The sequence below is a fragment of the Globicephala melas genome, chromosome 21 (assembly GCF_963455315.2).
Source record: "Globicephala melas chromosome 21, mGloMel1.2, whole genome shotgun sequence".
Taxonomy (NCBI): Eukaryota; Metazoa; Chordata; class Mammalia; order Artiodactyla; family Delphinidae; genus Globicephala; species Globicephala melas.
This window is the reverse complement of record NC_083334.1, coordinates 32,444,617-32,462,589: the sequence shown is the minus strand read 5'-3', so window position 1 is coordinate 32,462,589 and position 17,973 is coordinate 32,444,617. Positions and strand designations below refer to the sequence as shown.

The following is a 17,973-nucleotide window of genomic DNA, read 5'->3' as shown; positions in this document are numbered from 1 at the left end:
TTGTTGTTGTTGTTGTTTTTATAAATTTATTTATTTATTTTTGGCTGTGTTGGGTCTTCGTTGCTGCACGCAGGCTTTCTCCTAGTTGCAGTGAGCGGGGGCTACTCTTTGTTGCGGTGCGTGGGCTTCTCATTGCGGTGGCTTCTCTTGTTGCGGAGCATGGGATCTAGGCGCGTGGGCTTCAGTAGTTGTGGCTCACGGACTCTAGAGCGCAGGCTCAGTAGTTGTGGCACATGGGCTTAGTTGCTCTGTGGCATGTGGGATCTTCCCGGACCAGGGCTCAAACCTGTGTCCCCTGCATTGGCAGGCGGATTCTTAACCACTGCGCCACCAGGGAAGCCCTGCATTTTGTTTTATACATTGATAATCTTGCTTAGAAAGTAAATGTATGTTTGAGGTAAATTTTATACTGATTATAAAATAGTGGTATTTGAGGGCATATTTTCCCTCAGATAATTGGGCTAAAAATAATATTTAAAGGAATAATATTTAAATAAATAATAATATTTAAATAATAGTTAAAGAAGTAATTGTTAAACTGAGGATTTTGATACAGGAAATTCTTCTAAATATCAGATGATTACATCACTAGTATTAATTCTCATGCAGACCAATGAAGCTTATTCTACTTGGCCTTAGACTGTGTTCCTGACTATATTTTATTGGAAATATGTGCCATTGGTTATTTTTTACATTTTCTTGGTGTTTTTTTTCCCGACTAATAGTAGAGGGTAAAACTCAGATTATTTCCTTTAATATCAGTATACTGTTTTGAAATAGGACTCATGATTGGACATGTATGCCATTAAGTAGCAAAGTTAGGGGAAAATATTTTATTATGCATTTATTAGTCATTTTTTTGAGATATACAAATAATTGTATGATTACAGTATTTTTTATTATAAAACATTATTTTAATGTAATGTATTTTCCCACATTACCATTCTTAGACTGATTTCCCTTAGAATTTATGCCTTTCTTTTCCTGTTCTTGAGGCTCACGCACTGGACAAGAGGACAAAGTAATACCACCACGCACAGTGACACTCGCACACTGACATTCTTGTTCACCAGAAATTAGGGTGATAGGTAATTGTGAGGAGAGCTTTGGTTGAAGTTAGAAATCGTCATCTAAATCATTCACAGAAGAACTGCAATCTTCATAGATAGGGTTATGTAAAAACTAAAGGCGTTCTTTTGTATTGTGCAGTTCGTGTGGATCTCTTGCCATCTAGTGGTCTAAATAAAACATGCAAGGGTGGTTCCCCCCCTTGTACATTCGAATAAAAAGCATTCTTGCCTATTAATGTGAAGGCCTGGTTCTAACAGTGTGATTTATATTAACTAGAGACAAAGTAATACTAACTTAATGTTCGGTGTGTACAAATTATGTAATCTTCCTGCAAATTTGTTTTCAAGTGATTTTGTAATTTTGTTCTTTTTGTTGAAGGAATTTACCTTTGAAATTGTAGCGTATGATACTTGGATTGATTGTGGAAGAGGGGCTTGTTATTTTTGTAAACCGCCCTCTTTTAGGCTCTCTGACATATTTGTGATTTGGGGGTTTCTTTAGGTTATTTGTTATCAAAGCGTGAAGGCCAAGCAGGGTCTCCAGAGAAACCGTTATCCGATCTAGGTCGTCTTTCCTACATGGCTTATTGGAAAAGTGTAATATTGGAGTGCCTTTATCACCAAAACGACAAGCAAATCAGCATTAAGAAGTTAAGTAAGTTGACTGGAATCTGCCCTCAAGACATTACTTCCACACTCCACCACCTGCGAATGCTGGACTTCCGGAGTGACCAGTGAGTATCACATCCCTTTGTATAACCTTTGAAAGATAATTAGGTAGAAGGTTTTGGATCGGACAGCCAAATTATCAATTAAAGGACATAAACTAATACAAATGGTGTACTTGGTGATACTGAGACATCATTTTCCCTTCTGTATTTTATACTATTGACCATATTTTTTTTTACAACTTTTTTTCTGGTCTTCCTTCTTCTAACTTTTGTACCTAAGCTACTGAATCTTTTATTTATTGGGAGCTCCTTCACAATACAAGAGGTAACAACTGTAGAAATAGTGTCAAATAAAATACACCCTTGATTAATTTCCATACAAATGGGACAAAAGAAATACAGGTCAAAGGAAAGACAGCTTATTACCCTTTTCTAGTGTGGTTGAGAAAAGGTCACAAAGAAAGGAGGCATTTGGGCTAGAAAGATGGAGAGTAAAAGAGTACAGGAGAGTAGCAGAAGTTTCAGAGGTGGGAAATGTGAGAATGGGAAGTGGCTGAAACAACCTCATCCCTCACTCTAGTTGAGTGTGAAGTGTTTGTCCAGTTCATATTCTGAGCCATCTCAGTGGTGGTGTCTTCCCAGGCAGGCTTTTTGTGAAGCGTTTTTATCTCCAGGGCTTTCTGAGGGCGTAGCTCCATACTCATTGTTTGGTGCTCCTTGTGCGTCGTTGATCGCTATAAACTTTTCTCTGGTTTCAGATTTGTGATTATCCGCCGGGAAAAACTGATCCAAGATCACATGGCAAAGCTTCAGCTGAATCTGCGGCCTGTGGATGTAGATCCAGAGTGTTTGCGCTGGACTCCTGTCATAGTCTCCAATTCCGTCGTCTCGGAGGAGGAGGAAGAGGAGGAGGAAGAGGAGGAGGAGGAAGAGGAGGAGGAGGAGGAGGAGGAGGAGGAGGGAGAACAGGAAGAGCCTCAGAGCCAGGAAGGAGAATTAGAGCCGAGTGTAAGGGCACGAATGGTCCCTGTTGTTGATGATACAAGAGCATGTTTTGGTTTTCATGAGTGTTTGTGATGTACCTATAATGATATCTTAAACCAACACCATAAATTCACATTAGAATTTCTGAGTTTATTTCAATGATAGAAATTTCAGGAAGACTGGGTTTTGTTTACTTCTTTCTATATTTTTAAGCCTTCTATCATTAGGAAACCTTCAAATTTGTTATAATATGTTACTTATGAGTATATATTTCTTATCACAGTGCCAATAAGCAGCTAAATTTGAAGCTGTTTAGGAATTGAGGAATCTGAATTGAATCTAAATCTGACCATTGTTTAAAATAAAATGAAGATGCATTTTCCTTAAAACATTAAGGAAATAAACAGATGCATGTTTTCTAACAGAGCACCAAATAGTTCAGCGTCTCTAGCCATTAAAGGGTTAATGAGGGACTGTACTCCATTACATCATTTTCAGTATTTTTCTTCATGTGATGTGTACTTGTCTCTGTTCTTTTCTTATTTATTTATTTATTTTTAATTTAATTTTTTTTTTTCGCGGTACTCGGGCCTCTCACTGTTGTGGCCCCTCCCGTTGCAGAGCACAGGCTCCAGACGCGCAGGCTCAGCGGCCATGGCTCACGGGCCCAGCCGCTCCGCGGCATGTGGGATCTTCCCAGACCGGGGCACGAACCCGTGTCCTCTGCATCGGCAGGCAGACTCTCAACCACTGCGCCACCAGGGAAGCCCCTGTTCTTTTTTTTAAAGCAGTGCTTTTCATCCTTTAAAAATCTGTGTCCTCCTTTGATAAACATAAAGTTTCATACCCCTGTTTAGTGTAATTTTCAAAATAAAATAAAATATTCAGAATAAAATAAGTCAAAATAATTACAGAAATTTTCTTTCATTTTTTGAGCATCCTCTTTCTCTTGCCCATGCCCCAGAGTCCGTCTCCTCTGTTTATAAATTTGTTTCTGAGAAATTTCATAAACTATCTCTTTTAACATTTACCAGATTATAAGAATAATAATATTCACTTTGTTTATTGAATATGGTATTGTATAGCAGTTAAGAGCACTGACTCTTGGGTCAGACTGTCTGGGTTTATATCCCAGTTTCTTCATTTGCCATTGCATGACCTGGGGCAAGTTACTTACATTTCTTTGTGCCTCAGTTAACGTCATTCGTAAAATGGGGATATAATAATAATAATACTTCATGTAATTGGTGTGAATTATACCCATATAGTATTTAAAACAGTCCCTAACACATAAGAGATATTTGTTAGCCATTAAATAATAACTTTCTCTTTAAAGCTCTGTTTTCTTTTTTTATCTCAGTATTTAAAAGGTCAGAATAGGAGATATAACCAAATAAGACTGAAAATTAACCAGCATGGTTTTATTTTCTAACATCAGGTGGGGAAGTCTGCATCTCGTGAGAACAAAGAACAAGATTCTTATTCTTCAATAGAAAGTGAAAAGAAACCAGAAGTTACAGCACCAGCCAGTTCTACGCGTTTGAACAAACAGGTCCTTCCCCGTGACAGTCTTCCTGCCAATAATCAGCCATCTCGGAGAGGCCGCTGGAGGAGGAAGAACAGAAAAGCCCAGGAGCGCTTTGGTGATGAGGATTCAAAACTGCTTTTGGAGGAGACATCAGCTCCTCCGGAGCAGTATGGAGACTGTGAGGAAAAATCAGAAACCTGCCAAGAAGAGTACACGGAAGGCCAGGAGCAGTCGGCAGCCTCGCAGGAGCAGCCGAGCCAGGACGCGAAGCCAGACGGTCCCAAAAGAAGACCGAGTGAGGGGCTCGAGCTCTGGCGAGGACCGCTCAAGAAAAGCCCCGAGCCTCTGAAGTGTGGGCTGCCAGAAAGCCACGACAGGCTGCCCCGTCGCTACAGTGAAGGTCGCTACAGCGATGGGGACAGGGCCCTCCTGCGGGGCTGCAGCGAGAGCAGCGAGGAGGAGGGGGAGCCCGAGAGCCCGCGGTCCAGCTCGCCCCCGGTCCTCACCAAGCCCACGCTGAAGCGGAAGGTGGGGCCCGTCTCTGTGCTGTCCTGGAGCTAACCCATAGTGTGTTAGCCTTTCAGCTTCAAGCCTCAGTATGTTGCAGCATGTGATGTTCCCAGTGAGCATTTGAAATGTGCACATGACTTCTTTGGTTCGTGGGAGTTCACTTAGAAGTCACAAACTTATTTAAGGGCTGACAGACTGTTTTCAGCTTGCTAGTTTGATTTCAAAGTATGACTTTTCAGGGATTTAAAAAAAACATACAGGGACTTCCCTGGTGGTCCAGTGGTTAAGATGCTGCGCTTCCACTGCAGGGGGCACGGGTTTGATCCGTGGTTGGGGAACTAAGATCCCGCATGCCACGTAGTGTGGCCAAACACAAACAAACAAAACGTACAGATTAGAAATGTTTCTATTAGAAAAGGAGAGGAAACCACTACACAGTTCGATGGAAAGTGGGCGTAACGGTGCCCTGCATTGCGATGCTCGGAGTGAAGCCATTCTTCTCACCCCTGGTGGTACTGTCTCTCCTGTCCTCTGTCCTCCCTTCTCGCTCTCCTCTCCAACCCTCCAGTGGTTTGACTTAACTTTGTTTTAAAAGTATTTTCTAAACTACATTTCATCATCTTGCAAAGGTTGAATGATAGCCAGATCGTTAGTAAACGCTGTGTGATGATGACAATGAATTCTGTTAATCTGTATACCAGAAATCTCCCAGGCTATGGGGTGAACTTTAAACATTGCTGCAGACCAGCCAGACTGAAGTGTGTCAGCTCTGGATGAGCCATTCTGTGCTAGTGAGGTACAGCTTTCATCCAGAGCAATAAAATCATTCTTTTCCTTAGCAGAACCTTTGAAAAAAAAAAGAAGATAGGGCTGTTTATTAAAGAATGAGCTTTCCATTTTAGAAGAGTTTTAGATTTACAAATTTATTGCAAAGAAAGTACAAAGAGTTCCTATATTCCCCAGTTTCCCCTATTATTAACCTTTTACCTTGGTATGGTACATTTGTCACAGTGAACCAGTACTGATGCCTTTCTAGCTAGAGTCCATACTTCATTCAGCTTTCCTCTGTTTTCCCTAATGTCCTCTCCTGCCCCAGCACACCACCTTACGTTTAGTCGTCATGTCTCTTTAGGCCCCCTTCTTGTTGTTGACAGTTTCTCAGACTACTTGTTTTTGAAGGCCTTGCCAGGTTTGAGGAGTACTGGCTAGATTCTGTAGAACGCCCCTTATGATAGTAAAATGGGGTGATGGGTTTTGGGGAAGAAGGCCCCAGAGGTAAAGTGCCATTCTCATCACATCATATAAGGGTATCTGCCGTCAGTCCATACCGATTACCGAATACAAGGGTATTTGCTGTCAGTGTGACTTCTCACTGTTCACGTTCACATTAACCCCGGTCGCCTGGCTCCAGGTATCAGGTTTGTCAGGTTTCTCTACTGTAAAGTTACTCCTTTTTTCAAACTCTTTTCCATACTGTATTCTTTGGAAGGAAGTTACTGCCTACAGCCCACACTTAAGGTACAGGGAGTTATGCTCTACTCCCTAAGAGCAGAATATCGTGTTAATTATTTGGAATTCTGTTTGGGGGATTTATCCATTTTCCCCCATCTATTTCTTGATTCAGGCATTTATTTATATCAGTATGGACTCATAGATATTTACTTTATACTTCAAGTTATAATCCAGTTCTACCATCTTACTAATTTGTTGCTCAAATTGTTCCAGCCTTGGCCATGAGGAACTCTTTCAGTTTTGCTCCTGTGTCTCTTCAACATACATACCGTCAACATTGTGAAGTGTTTTTGGTTTGTTTTGTTTTGAGCACTTCGTTACATTCTGGTTCTACAAAATGTTCCAGGTTCATCTTGTGTATTTCATGCCCCAGTCCTAGGATCAGCCATTTCTCCTCAGAGCAAGTCCATGTTTAACCTAGTTTGAAAACTGTGTTCTCAACTAGAAAACTAGTAAATTTGAAGTGAAGAAAAAATGATTAACCTGCTGTTCGTTACGTGACCATGAAGAATATATCTTTGCCATCCTAGGCTTGTATTGCCTTTTTATAAAATAAAATTGTGCTATTTGCCTGTGTAAAAAGAGAATATTATAACAGGCAGTGAGATCATGTACAGGATACTTTTGAAGTTTTTGAAGAGATTCACTTGACTAGGAGTCAGAAACTGTTTTACAGCCATTTCTCTACTGACTGGATATGACCTTAAAGCAAGTTCTGTAAATTCTCTGGCCTCTCTAGAATGAGGGGATTGAATTAGATCAGTTTGGGTGATACAGTATTATTTTGTGATATCTTTCATGTGATTCAAGGTGTTAGATCAACCCTAGTACAAAATTGTGCCTAATGTACCAGGTCCCAGTAACAGAGTTATTTTACTTCTGAATGCTCACGGACACCAAGGAGACCGGTACCCATTCCCAGGCTCCACTGTAACTCTTTGTGGATAGCCTATGAAAATGGTGTACAGCCTTCCTGATGGTTCTGCTGACCTGCACAGTGGAGCTGTGAGACGAAGAGTGTTTTATTTCTTTTTTTCTTTTGAGGAAAAGAGAAGTTAAGGGACTAGTCACTGTGTCATTTCTGAAATAGGCAGCTTCCCTAGGGTGCTAAATTTAACTGAACTGTTAGTAAGGGAATGTTAATATCTGCTCTGTAGGCATGCCTGTCTATTCTTTTACAAAGTTGTATTCAGTGATACTTTGTATCTGTGACACTTTATGTATGTATAGTGTCTTACTATAGTATTTTTTATCTTTTGCTATAGTATTTTGAAATAATATTCAAAATGTCTTTTGGCAAACGGCCTATTCATTTTGTATGTGCTAATTCTAGCAGGTTTAAAAACTATTAATCATGTTACTAATGGAAATGATAGCATTCATTACTGTAAATAAAATGCTCCTTTCTCTTTTAAATAGAAACCAATTCTTCACCGAAGAAGGCGAGTCCGAAAGCGCAAACACCACAATAGCAGTGTGGTCACAGAAACCATTTCTGAGACCACGGAGGTCTTAGACGAGCCTTTTGAAGACTCTGACTCAGAGAGGCCGATGCCAAGATTAGAACCCACGTTTGAGATTGACCAGGAGGAAGAGGAAGAGGATGAGAACGAACTCTTCTCTCAAGGGTACTTCCGTCACTTGTCCTCACAGGACGTTCTCAGGTGTCGACCCGCTTCTAAGAGGAAGTCTAAAGACAGAGACGAAGACGAAGATTCAGATGATGCTGACGGTATGTTTCGCAGAGCTGTTGCTTACTGTGGTTTTCTTGTTGTGAAAGATACAGCAGTGATAGTGGCAAACCTCCAATAGAGAGGGCTGAAAGGCAGACACGACCCACTGGGCAAGTGCAGAATGACTTGCAGCCTCTGAAGAGTTGTATCAAGTGTACTCATCCTCATTTTCTCACTTAGTCTTCTGTCCTTTTATAAAAGTGCTTTTTCATAGTTCCCCCTTCAACTCAAGACCTATTTTTGCCTCTGCAGAAAATATCTTGCTGTTAGGAAATTGTTCTTTTGCCTGCTCCTTTCTCGGCCATTATCTGAATCTTTAGTCAATGGGTATATTAGACTTAGCATCAGGAAGATATTTAATTAATAACCTTTTAATGGAATGTGCAGTCTATAGACCTGGCCTGTTTTGCTAATTGTGTATGCTCAGTGCTTAAAATAGGCACTCAGTAAATATTGTTAAATGACTAAGTGCTTAGAAGTGGTTCTCAAATAAGGTCAGATTCATGTAAATTGGACTTGCTTCAAATCTGTTCCTGAATCATATCTCTAATATGTCTTACTCAACAAGTAGTTAAATTTCTGATAAAAATGGTAACAGTACCTCAAAATAAGTTAAATTTTATGGCATAGCTAAAAATCCACTGATTAGACTTGTTGTCATTTCCTTTTTAGAGATGAAGAAAATGGGCTTATATATGACTTGGGTCCCAAACTAGCTGTTCATGTCTAGCCTAAAGTTTCTGCCCATGTGTCGTGCTGCTTCCGTCTGCAGGGCTTGCCTTGCTGGGGTCAGATTGAGCTGCTTTGCTTTGCTGGGTGAATTTGTAGGAATCTTGTTGTCCATGCTTGGTACATAAGCCTATAGCTTTTATGTACTAACCAGTTGGGCTTTTATTCTCCTTTTAAAAATAAATTCACTCAATTTCAAATCTAGTAGACAACTTGCATTTTCTTCAGTCTCATAGTTTTGTATAATAAATACTTTTAATATAGTAATGACTAAGTTTTTTGCTTTATCATGCATGATTTTCCAGAATTTTATTATGTTCTATTTTGAGATGTATAATCTAGGAAGCTAAAAATTTATTTTGTAAAACATGTGGCACTTTAGTAAAATTCTGTCTTGGATCATCATAGATTAAAATAGTATCCTATAAGTTCCTGTTGGACAAATTTTTCTCTAATGTAGACATTTCCTTTGTTTATTTTCAGGTTGTTACTGCTAACTACCTTTTCAGTCCCACCAGTGCCCCTCCCCCTCAATCCTATTAAAAAATAGGATTTGCTGGTCTTCTCTTTAAAAATTAATGGGAAATGTGGATGTACTTAATACCACACCAAACTGTACACCTAAAAATGTTAAAATGGTAAATTTTATGCTGTGCATATTTATAGTTTTTAGAAATAGAAGAAATCAATGGGGAGAAAATAATGCTAATAATCAAATTTATTTCTAATAAACCATTGTCATTGGTACATTAACTTTTGCTTCAGGTCAGTATTTGTCCGGGACTGCATGCCTTGCAGCTCTTCCTATACAAACACAACATTGGCTGGGAACTGTTGGTGTAGGGTTGCTCAAACATGGCCTGGAGTAATTGGCTTGATATTACCTGAAGTAGTGATTTTGTAGAAACTAAGAAAACCAGAGCAATAATATAAATTGCGAACAGGGGTGGGGGGAAAGAAGGAGAAATGAGCTGATGTGTAATTTACACAATAAAGACAGCTTGTCTAAAGTAGCTGTAGGAACTATTTAGTATTTGCATCCTTACAAAGCTTATTTCCATTTTAAAGATGGTGAAACTGAATATTAAGAGTAACTCTCCAAAGCCATGCAGTTGGTGATGATAAACTTGAACCTAGTGGGTGGGCCAGGATCCTCTCGTTGTTCTGCCGGTTCACTGTGTGGCTTTAGAGGATATCATGGAATGGGTGTCTCCTTTAGATCCTTAACTTGAAAGTGAAGATAGGAGTTCAGGATGATTATTAAAATCATTTCTGTTGCACGTGTGGTCTCAGAAAGAGGCACTAAAAAATACAAGACCCTGTAATCTGTTTTTATTTTTTATCCCTCCTGTGCAGACACTCCTATCCTAAAGCCAGTATCTCTTTTGAGAAAATGTGATGTGAAGGATTCTCCACTTGAGCCAGATACATCCACGCCCACGAAAAAGAAGAAGGGATGGCCCAAGGGCAAGAGCCGCAAACCAGTCCACTGGAAGAAAAGACCTGGTCGCAAGCCGGGACTTAAGCTGAATCGGGAGCTGGCAGCCGTTTCTACTCGAGAATGCGTTGTTGAGCCTGTTGTCCCCCTTCCTGAGCCTGGACGTGAACCCCAAGTTCAAGAGAACCAGGAAGCTGTTGGACCACGAGAAGACTTGCCTTTAAGGGAGGAAAGGAAGGAAGGGGAGGAGCTGCCCCTGGAAGCGGAGGAGGGGGAGGAAGGGGAGGAGGAGGAGGACACCACCAGCAGTGACGTCAGGGCAGCCTCTCCGGCAGACAGTTGCAGCCCCGAGACCGGAGCCAAGGGGCCTGAGGTGGGTGAGGAGGAGGAGGAGCCCCGCGCCCCTATGGGGCAGCAGCCGTCGGAGGAGGGGCCGCAGGACCTGGCTCAGCGTGCACGTGAGGAGGAGGAGGAGGAGGAAGAGGAGGAGGAGGACGCCGCCGTGGAGACCCAGCAGAGCGAAGACCGCGACGCGGATGATGAGGACGATGGCCACCTGGAGTCCACAGAGAAGAAGGGGCCGGAGGAGCAGCCGGCTGGGGGCGACGTCAAGGAGGAGCACGGTGGCCAGGAGTCTTTTTTAGATCCTGATGTGCACAGCAGTCGGGAGCACGCAAAAGACAAGGAGGAGACAGAGCCGGATTCCGAAGAGGAGCAGACTTCCCACGAAGCATCCGTGGTCTCGGAGCACATGCCAGGCTCTGAGGACGACCACGAGGAGGACTCCCACTCTAAAGAAGAGCTGCTGCAGCTGAAAGAGGAGGCGGAGATCCCTCACAGTGACCTGGATCTGGAAACCGTGCAGGCCGTGCAGTCTTTGACTCAGGAGGAGAGCAGCGAGCATGAGGGCGCCTACCAGGACTGTGAGGAAACCCTGGCGGCCTGTCAGACCCTGCAGAGCTACACCCAGGCCGACGAGGACCCGCAGCTGCCCCTGGTGGAGGACTGCCACGCCTCGGAGCACAACAGCCCGCTGTCTTCTGTCCAGTCCCACCCCAGCCAGTCGGTGCGCTCGGTCGGCAGTCCCAGTGTGCCTGCCCTCGAAGGGGGCTACACCCAGATCAGCCCAGAGCAAGGATCCCTGTCCGCGCCGTCTATGCAGAACATGGAGACCAGCCCCATGATGGATGTGCCTTCCGTATCGGACCACTCCCAGCAGGTGGTGGACAGCGGCTTCAGCGACCTGGGCAGCATCGAGAGCACCACGGAGAACTATGAGAACCCCAGCAGTTACGACTCCACTATGGGCGGCAGCATCTGCGGGAACAGCTCCTCCCAGAGCAGCTGCTCCTATGGCGGCCTGTCGTCCTCCAGCAGCCTCACCCAGAACAGCTGCGTGGTCACCCAGCAGATGGCCGGCGTGGGCGGCAGCTGCAGCCTGATGCCGCAGAGCAGCGTCCCGCCCGCCGCCGCCACCTGCAGCATCAAGTCCCCTCAGAGCTGCGCAGTGGAGCGGCCTCCCAGCACCCAGCAGCCACCGCCGCCCCAGCCGCCCCCGCAAGCGCCGCCCGCCCCGCCGCCGGCCCCGCCGCCACCGCCACCGCCGCCGGCCCCGCAACCGCCGCCCCCGCCCCCGCAGCCCCAGCCGCCGGCCCCGCCGCCACAGCAGCAGCAGCCCCCGCTGTCCCAGTGCAGCATGAACAGCAGTTTCACCCCAGCGCCCATGATCATGGAGATCCCAGAATCTGGAAGCACGGGGAACATCAGCATCTACGAGAGGATCCCTGGGGACTTCGGGGCCGGCAGCTACTCCCAGCCGTCAGCCACCTTCAGTCTAGCCAAGTTGCAGCAGCTGACCAACACCATTATGGACCCTCATGCCATGCCTTATAGCCATTCTCCTGCTGTGACTTCCTATGCAACCAGTGTTTCTCTGTCCAACACGGGACTGGCTCAGCTGGCTCCGTCGCACCCCTTGGCTGGGACCCCTCAAGCACAAGCCACCATGACGCCGCCCCCGAACTTGGCCTCCACTACCATGAACCTCACGTCCCCTCTGCTGCAGTGCAACATGTCTGCCACCAACATTGGCATTCCCCACACTCAGAGGCTGCAAGGGCAGATGCCAGTCAAGGGGCACATCTCCATCCGCTCCAAGTCCGCGCCCCTGCCCTCCGCGGCAGCTCACCAGCAGCAGCTGTATGGCCGCAGCCCACCTGCGGTCGCCATGCAGGCTGGCCCTCGTGCGTTGGCTGTTCAGCGTGGCATGAACATGGGGGTTAATTTGATGCCAACCCCCGCCTATAATGTCAATTCCATGAATATGAACACCTTGAACGCCATGAACAGCTATCGGATGACGCAGCCCATGATGAACAGCAGTTACCATAGTAACCCTGCCTACATGAACCAGACAGCACAGTATCCTATGCAGATGCAGATGGGGATGATGGGGAGCCAGGCCTATACCCAGCAGCCTATGCAGCCAAACCCTCATGGAAACATGATGTACACGGGCCCCTCCCATCACAGCTACATGAACGCTGCTGGCGTGCCCAAGCAGTCACTCAACGGACCTTACATGAGAAGATGAGCAAGACGAACTTGCAGTTAAAAACTTAAATATATATAAATAAAGGAACCTTTTATACTGACAAACCAGAGAAAAATGGACCTTTTTTCCAGTTAAAATATTGCTGTAGATTTAGAGGAATTTTTCTTTGGTTTATTTTATTTTTTAGAAAACCTGGTCTTCTCTTTTTTGGGGGGTTCATTTTGTTCTGGGTTTTGGTTTTCTTCACAATCTTGAACATTTTACAATAGAACTCATCTAAAAATGGATTTGGGGATGGGGAAACATGCACAAAAATCTTTTCATAATTAAAAAGAGCCTTACTTTCTTTACACACCACATGGACAGACTTTGTGTAAGAGTGAATTATCTTTATTTTATTTTAAGATGTATGTTTCCCCTCAGTGTTTGCAGCTCCCAATGTTGTCATTTTTAAATGTTATATATACATCTCGAGGGTTAGCCAGACCCTTTCCTCCACACCCAGCCTTTCATTCCCTACTTCATTCCAGCAGGAGGCACTTATGGGAGACTCGGACGGGGACATGGAGAACAACCCAAGCTCCTTAAACTTATTATTATTGTTAATATTATTATTATTATTAATAAAGTGAGGCAGGAAAATGCTTCTTCTCTTAAAATCCCCTCCACTCCCTACACACACACAAACACACACACACACACACACCTCTTGAAACCTTTCCACAAGAATGTTTCTATAAGTGAACTTCATTGAAATGTTTGTTTTTCTTAAATCAAGTGTAATATAATTTTTTTTTAAACTACTCCCACTCAGCACTCAGAGACACAAAAATACTGTAAGTCTCAGTTAACAGCGGAATCTCAGAGGAAAGCTGTTTGCAGTCCTAATCCAGCCTTGGAGGAATAGATGGTCAATTAACAATCAAAAAGAGGCAGTTAACCTCTTGTTTTTTACCACCTGGTGAATCAGCCATACGCACATATTCCACGCAGCCTCTTGTTTTTAGTATGTACTTTGAGATGCCAAGGGTCTTGATTCTTGAGCCTTTGACTCTGATTAAACTCAAACAGCAGTCCCCAGTGATTAGCCTCTTACATTCTCACGTAAAGCGTTGGTGGATGACTGTACATGTCAGTGATTTGAGAAATAGCTGACTAACCTTTGACACTGTTTACTTTGTGTTGGAAGAGATGACGCAGAATGTGTGTCGTGAGGGAGATCGTGGTGTGAGTTTTATAGCTACTTCAGTGATACATACCTCTAGTTTTCCTTTGTCTTTTGAGATCCTGAGTTCCTCCCCTGTGAATCAGAGTGCGCCAGCCCCTCTCCTGTGAGTGGCTGAAGAGAAGAGGGATTAAACCAACCACCAGCATAGTAGGGCAAATCTGGACAGCAGGGTTTTAGCAGGCTCCTGTGTTGCTCCCAGCTTCATTCTCTTTTCTCTTGTGCAGCCAGTTCGCCCATTCTCTTCTTGTTACTTGCTCCAGGGATAGGTAAAAAAAATATATATATATATATATGTATATGTATATATACATATACATATATACGTTCCATCATTAGAAGATGGAGACTATTATACCACTTGGTATGTGCAGTCAAATATCCAAAAGGGGGAAGTACTGCTTAAAGAAATATCTGTAAGCATTAAATTCTCTCCTTTATTTGTACATTTTATATAGATAAATTTTTGAAGTACAAATTAGGCATTAAATTTTTTCAAATGCACAGGTTTGTTGGGTTTTTTTATACACTTTAATTGACTTTCTCAATTAAACGTGTTAGGTAGAAAAAGGCAGAATTCCACATCTTACCGCTGTCGATTCTGAGCATGTGCAAGGCTGTGTAGGACCCAGTTCCTCTGTATATACTGTTCCAGTTCCCAGTCCTCTGTGTAGAACGTGCACTGTGCTGCCCTCTGCCTACTCTTCGGCGCTGTCATTGCTTCCTGGTTGGGGTGGGGACGGGGTGGGTCGGGAGGGAGGGAGGTGTATTGGGAGGAGGGTGGGTCAAGGCAGAAGGAGAAGCTGTTGAAATGAGGGCCGTGAATTCAGTTTCTGTTGGTTTGCGGTTGTGTTTGGGTTTGTTTCTTTAAAAAAAAAAAAAATTTCAATCAGGCAGCTCCCTTTTCCACAAGCCTTTTTGTGACTTTAGAACTATTGTAGAGAAAATGTTCTTTTCTATATTATAAAAGAAATTATCCAACACAGTAATATTGGTACCTGTCATTTTTTCACTTCTGTTTAAAAAAATGTATTTTTAGCAAGATAACTTGGGTAATCTTCTAAAAAAAGAAATTTAAAAACTCACTGTTAGTGACTTTGATGCCTTTTAAAATAAGAGCTTTTTCATTTCATTCCATCTTTAAAATTTTTTATCTTTGTTGTAGAATATTAAAAACTATTTTAAGAAAGATAAAAATTCTCTTTAAAGAGATCTCTAGAGTGTGTGAATAGAGCTCCAGATGCCTCTAAAAGCCGCATGTACAAATGAAGCTAAGTCTATTCCTGTCTGTTTATATTTGCTTTTCCTGTTTTGTAACCTCTTTGTACTTTGTTCATGGTGACTCGTAAGCTAAGGGGAAGGGGTGCCTAGATGCCTTTGTACTTCTCCATGTCACGCGCTCCTGGGCCAGCTGGTCTCCTTCCTCTCCTGTATGTAATATCACTTTTTTTCCCCCTTTCTAGCAAGTACTTTCAAAAGAACTCTGTACATTTTAACATTAAAAAAAAATAAATTATGTTGAGCCATTTTGGATGTCTGTCTTGCATGTGGAATTTTTCTCCCTTCCAAGTGTTTCAAATTCTCTGATTCTTTTTCTACACACAGAGACTTAGAAATATAAGCCTTTTCATGTTCTTCTTTATGTAGCAAGTATAAGTTTATGACCTTTGAAATTTCAGTTTTCACTCATAATGTGTTTCAGTGCCAAGAATATAGATGGTTTTCCCTTTTCCAAAGAAAATGGTATTATAACCTCACTTTGGATTTTTTAGGGAAACCCATTTGAAAACCTTCTAAAGAGATTGTAATTCCTCCAACCAAAAAAAGGAAATACAGTTGCAATAACAAGTAGCTCCCACTTGGAACAAAGTGTTTTTTCTCATTTCAGTTGACTTGATTATGTAATCTAGGAAGATTTGCCAGAAATCCGGGCCCTAAATACTGATGATCTTTTCTGATGCGTTCTGAGTTAATGTGCTCGCCTCTCATCATTAGCAACTTTGCATATAAGGCAGATTCCAGAATTAGATTTAGCTTTGGGAAGCTAACAGCTTCCTGGGGTACAGGGGTGAGGCAGACACAGGTTTTCATGCCCTCCTGACTTGATCTGCTGTTCCTTGCCGCTGAGTTAGGAATTTAGGAAGTGATGTGAACACTGTCCGTAGCAGGCGTTTGTTCTAAACTTCGTGCCATTGAAGTTTTAGGCCATAGAGTCATGTCATCTCTGGAAAATAAATGGCTTGTCTCCCTTGATTTCTTGCTTCATAGTCACAGTTTGAGCCCAAGACTGCCACTGCTCTACGCACTTACTAGTGAATTGTCCCAAAGACATACTGCCTTTGCTACTGCAAACTACCTGCTTTAAGTGAGTTCAGCATAACAACAATTACGATTTTTCTACAAGGAGGTGATGTGACCAAAGAATATACTATAGATTTCATTGAAGTGCTAACAACCCTCACTATGTATTACATGTAAACTGTAACTTGAGGAATCTCATGTGTAGCCAACGCTCTCCTTTACCGTCTACATCCGGCCTTTTCACTCTCAGAAGGTACATATTGGGGGAATCGGCAACACATTTGACTAACGTGTGTACTGCTGAGAGCCTTGGTCTACCGGTTTTCGAATCTACTGCCATACCTTCAGTTACTAGGGTTCCAGGGATCAGTTTCCTATACGGCCTCTCTGAGCATCTCAGGTGGTGCCGACTTCTTCTGTAGTGTGGTGAGAACCATGTGTATTCCCTGAACACCGAGTGTCAGGTTGACAGCTCTAGCTCTTTAGGTGAGAATTACTGCGTTAGGTTCTCCCTGGGACACCCTCAGCAGTGTATGGTTTTCGCCCTTCCTCTCGTCTTTTCGTAATGTACAAGATAAAGGGTCAGTGATGATGATGGAAAAGCATAGTGAAAAGAGAAAAAATGACCTTGTTGACGGAACAAAGTAAGCAGAGTTATGACAAATGGTGGGCGGGGGGGGAGCTCCATATTCTTAATGTAACTTAAATCTAAAAATTCAAGTGACATATTCTATAAATGAACTCAAAACCATGAAGAGTGACATTTATTTGTGTTGTCAAATGTCTGGAATTCTTGAGCATGGTCCATCCAATTAAAAGCTGAAAATCCCCACAACAAAACCCAACTCGTTTGTTTATATATTTCTGTTAAGGGGCAGGTTGGGTTTGTTAATCTAAGTTGGTGTGGTTATATAATGCAGCACAGACCCATGGATTTTCTCTCCAGAATGACAGCTTTACAAATTGGGCTTAACTGCAATTCCTTGCTGTATTAATAAGGAGCCTAAATATTAGTATACAGATTACATAAACCTCAAAAAGGTGGCAGGTGTAATTTTTGCCTGAAATAAGGACAGCCATGGAGTCTGATGGACTTTGGTTTTTTGAGTTCTTTTGAAACAGTAGACAGACATAGTCATAAGGAATTGTTTTCCTGTGACTATTGTGAATACTCTTTTTGAAGGTGAGAGATATGTTAGCAAGAAAAAATATTCTAACATTTAACTCTATACTAACAGACATTTCTGAAAGCCACATTTAAGCAACATTCAAAAAAAAGTTAAGCGTTCTCTGGGGTGATGTGTTCATTTTTAACCGTTTTCAGTTTATGCACACACAAAGAGGAGAAAGCAAAGGCAAGCAGGTGAACTGAGGTAAACTAATCACCTTTGCCTGCATTCGAGAGCTACAGTGCCTGGACTCACCGGGATGTCTATGAATATGCATTGAGAAACTGACATCCGGTTGATGCTGGGAGGCCAGCCAGTTCAGATCGCCTTTCAAGTTGTTTACATTGACCTTAAAGAGCTTTCTGAGCCTCAGAATCTTCTGTTTTTGAAAATGTCACTTAAAACCCTTCAACTCTTATCCTAAGTTCAAAGTCTCTTGTGAACAAAGTAAAGAACAATATTCATACACAAAACCTCTTTGCTAGGACTGAGGCTCTGCCCCATGTACAAACAGCTCTAATTGTTTAATTGATGTATTACATTGAATAA

At 42.8% G+C, this 17,973-nt stretch overlaps 1 protein-coding gene across 1 annotated transcript in view; it reads left to right on the top strand.

Moving 5' to 3' along the window:
- Nucleotides 1–14,687, top strand: part of KAT6A (lysine acetyltransferase 6A) — a 108,866-nt gene extending 94,179 nt beyond the window's left edge. The window contains exons 13-17 of the mRNA XM_030834130.2: nt 1,573–1,804; nt 2,500–2,749; nt 4,164–4,781; nt 7,695–8,007; nt 10,094–14,687. Of these exons, the coding sequence (XP_030689990.2) occupies nt 1,573–1,804; nt 2,500–2,749; nt 4,164–4,781; nt 7,695–8,007; nt 10,094–12,768 (4,088 nt within the window). The 3' untranslated portion in view covers nt 12,769–14,687. The remainder of the gene's footprint in view (nt 1–1,572; nt 1,805–2,499; nt 2,750–4,163; nt 4,782–7,694; nt 8,008–10,093) is intronic.
- The last annotated feature ends 3,286 nt before the right edge of the window (nt 14,688–17,973 follow it).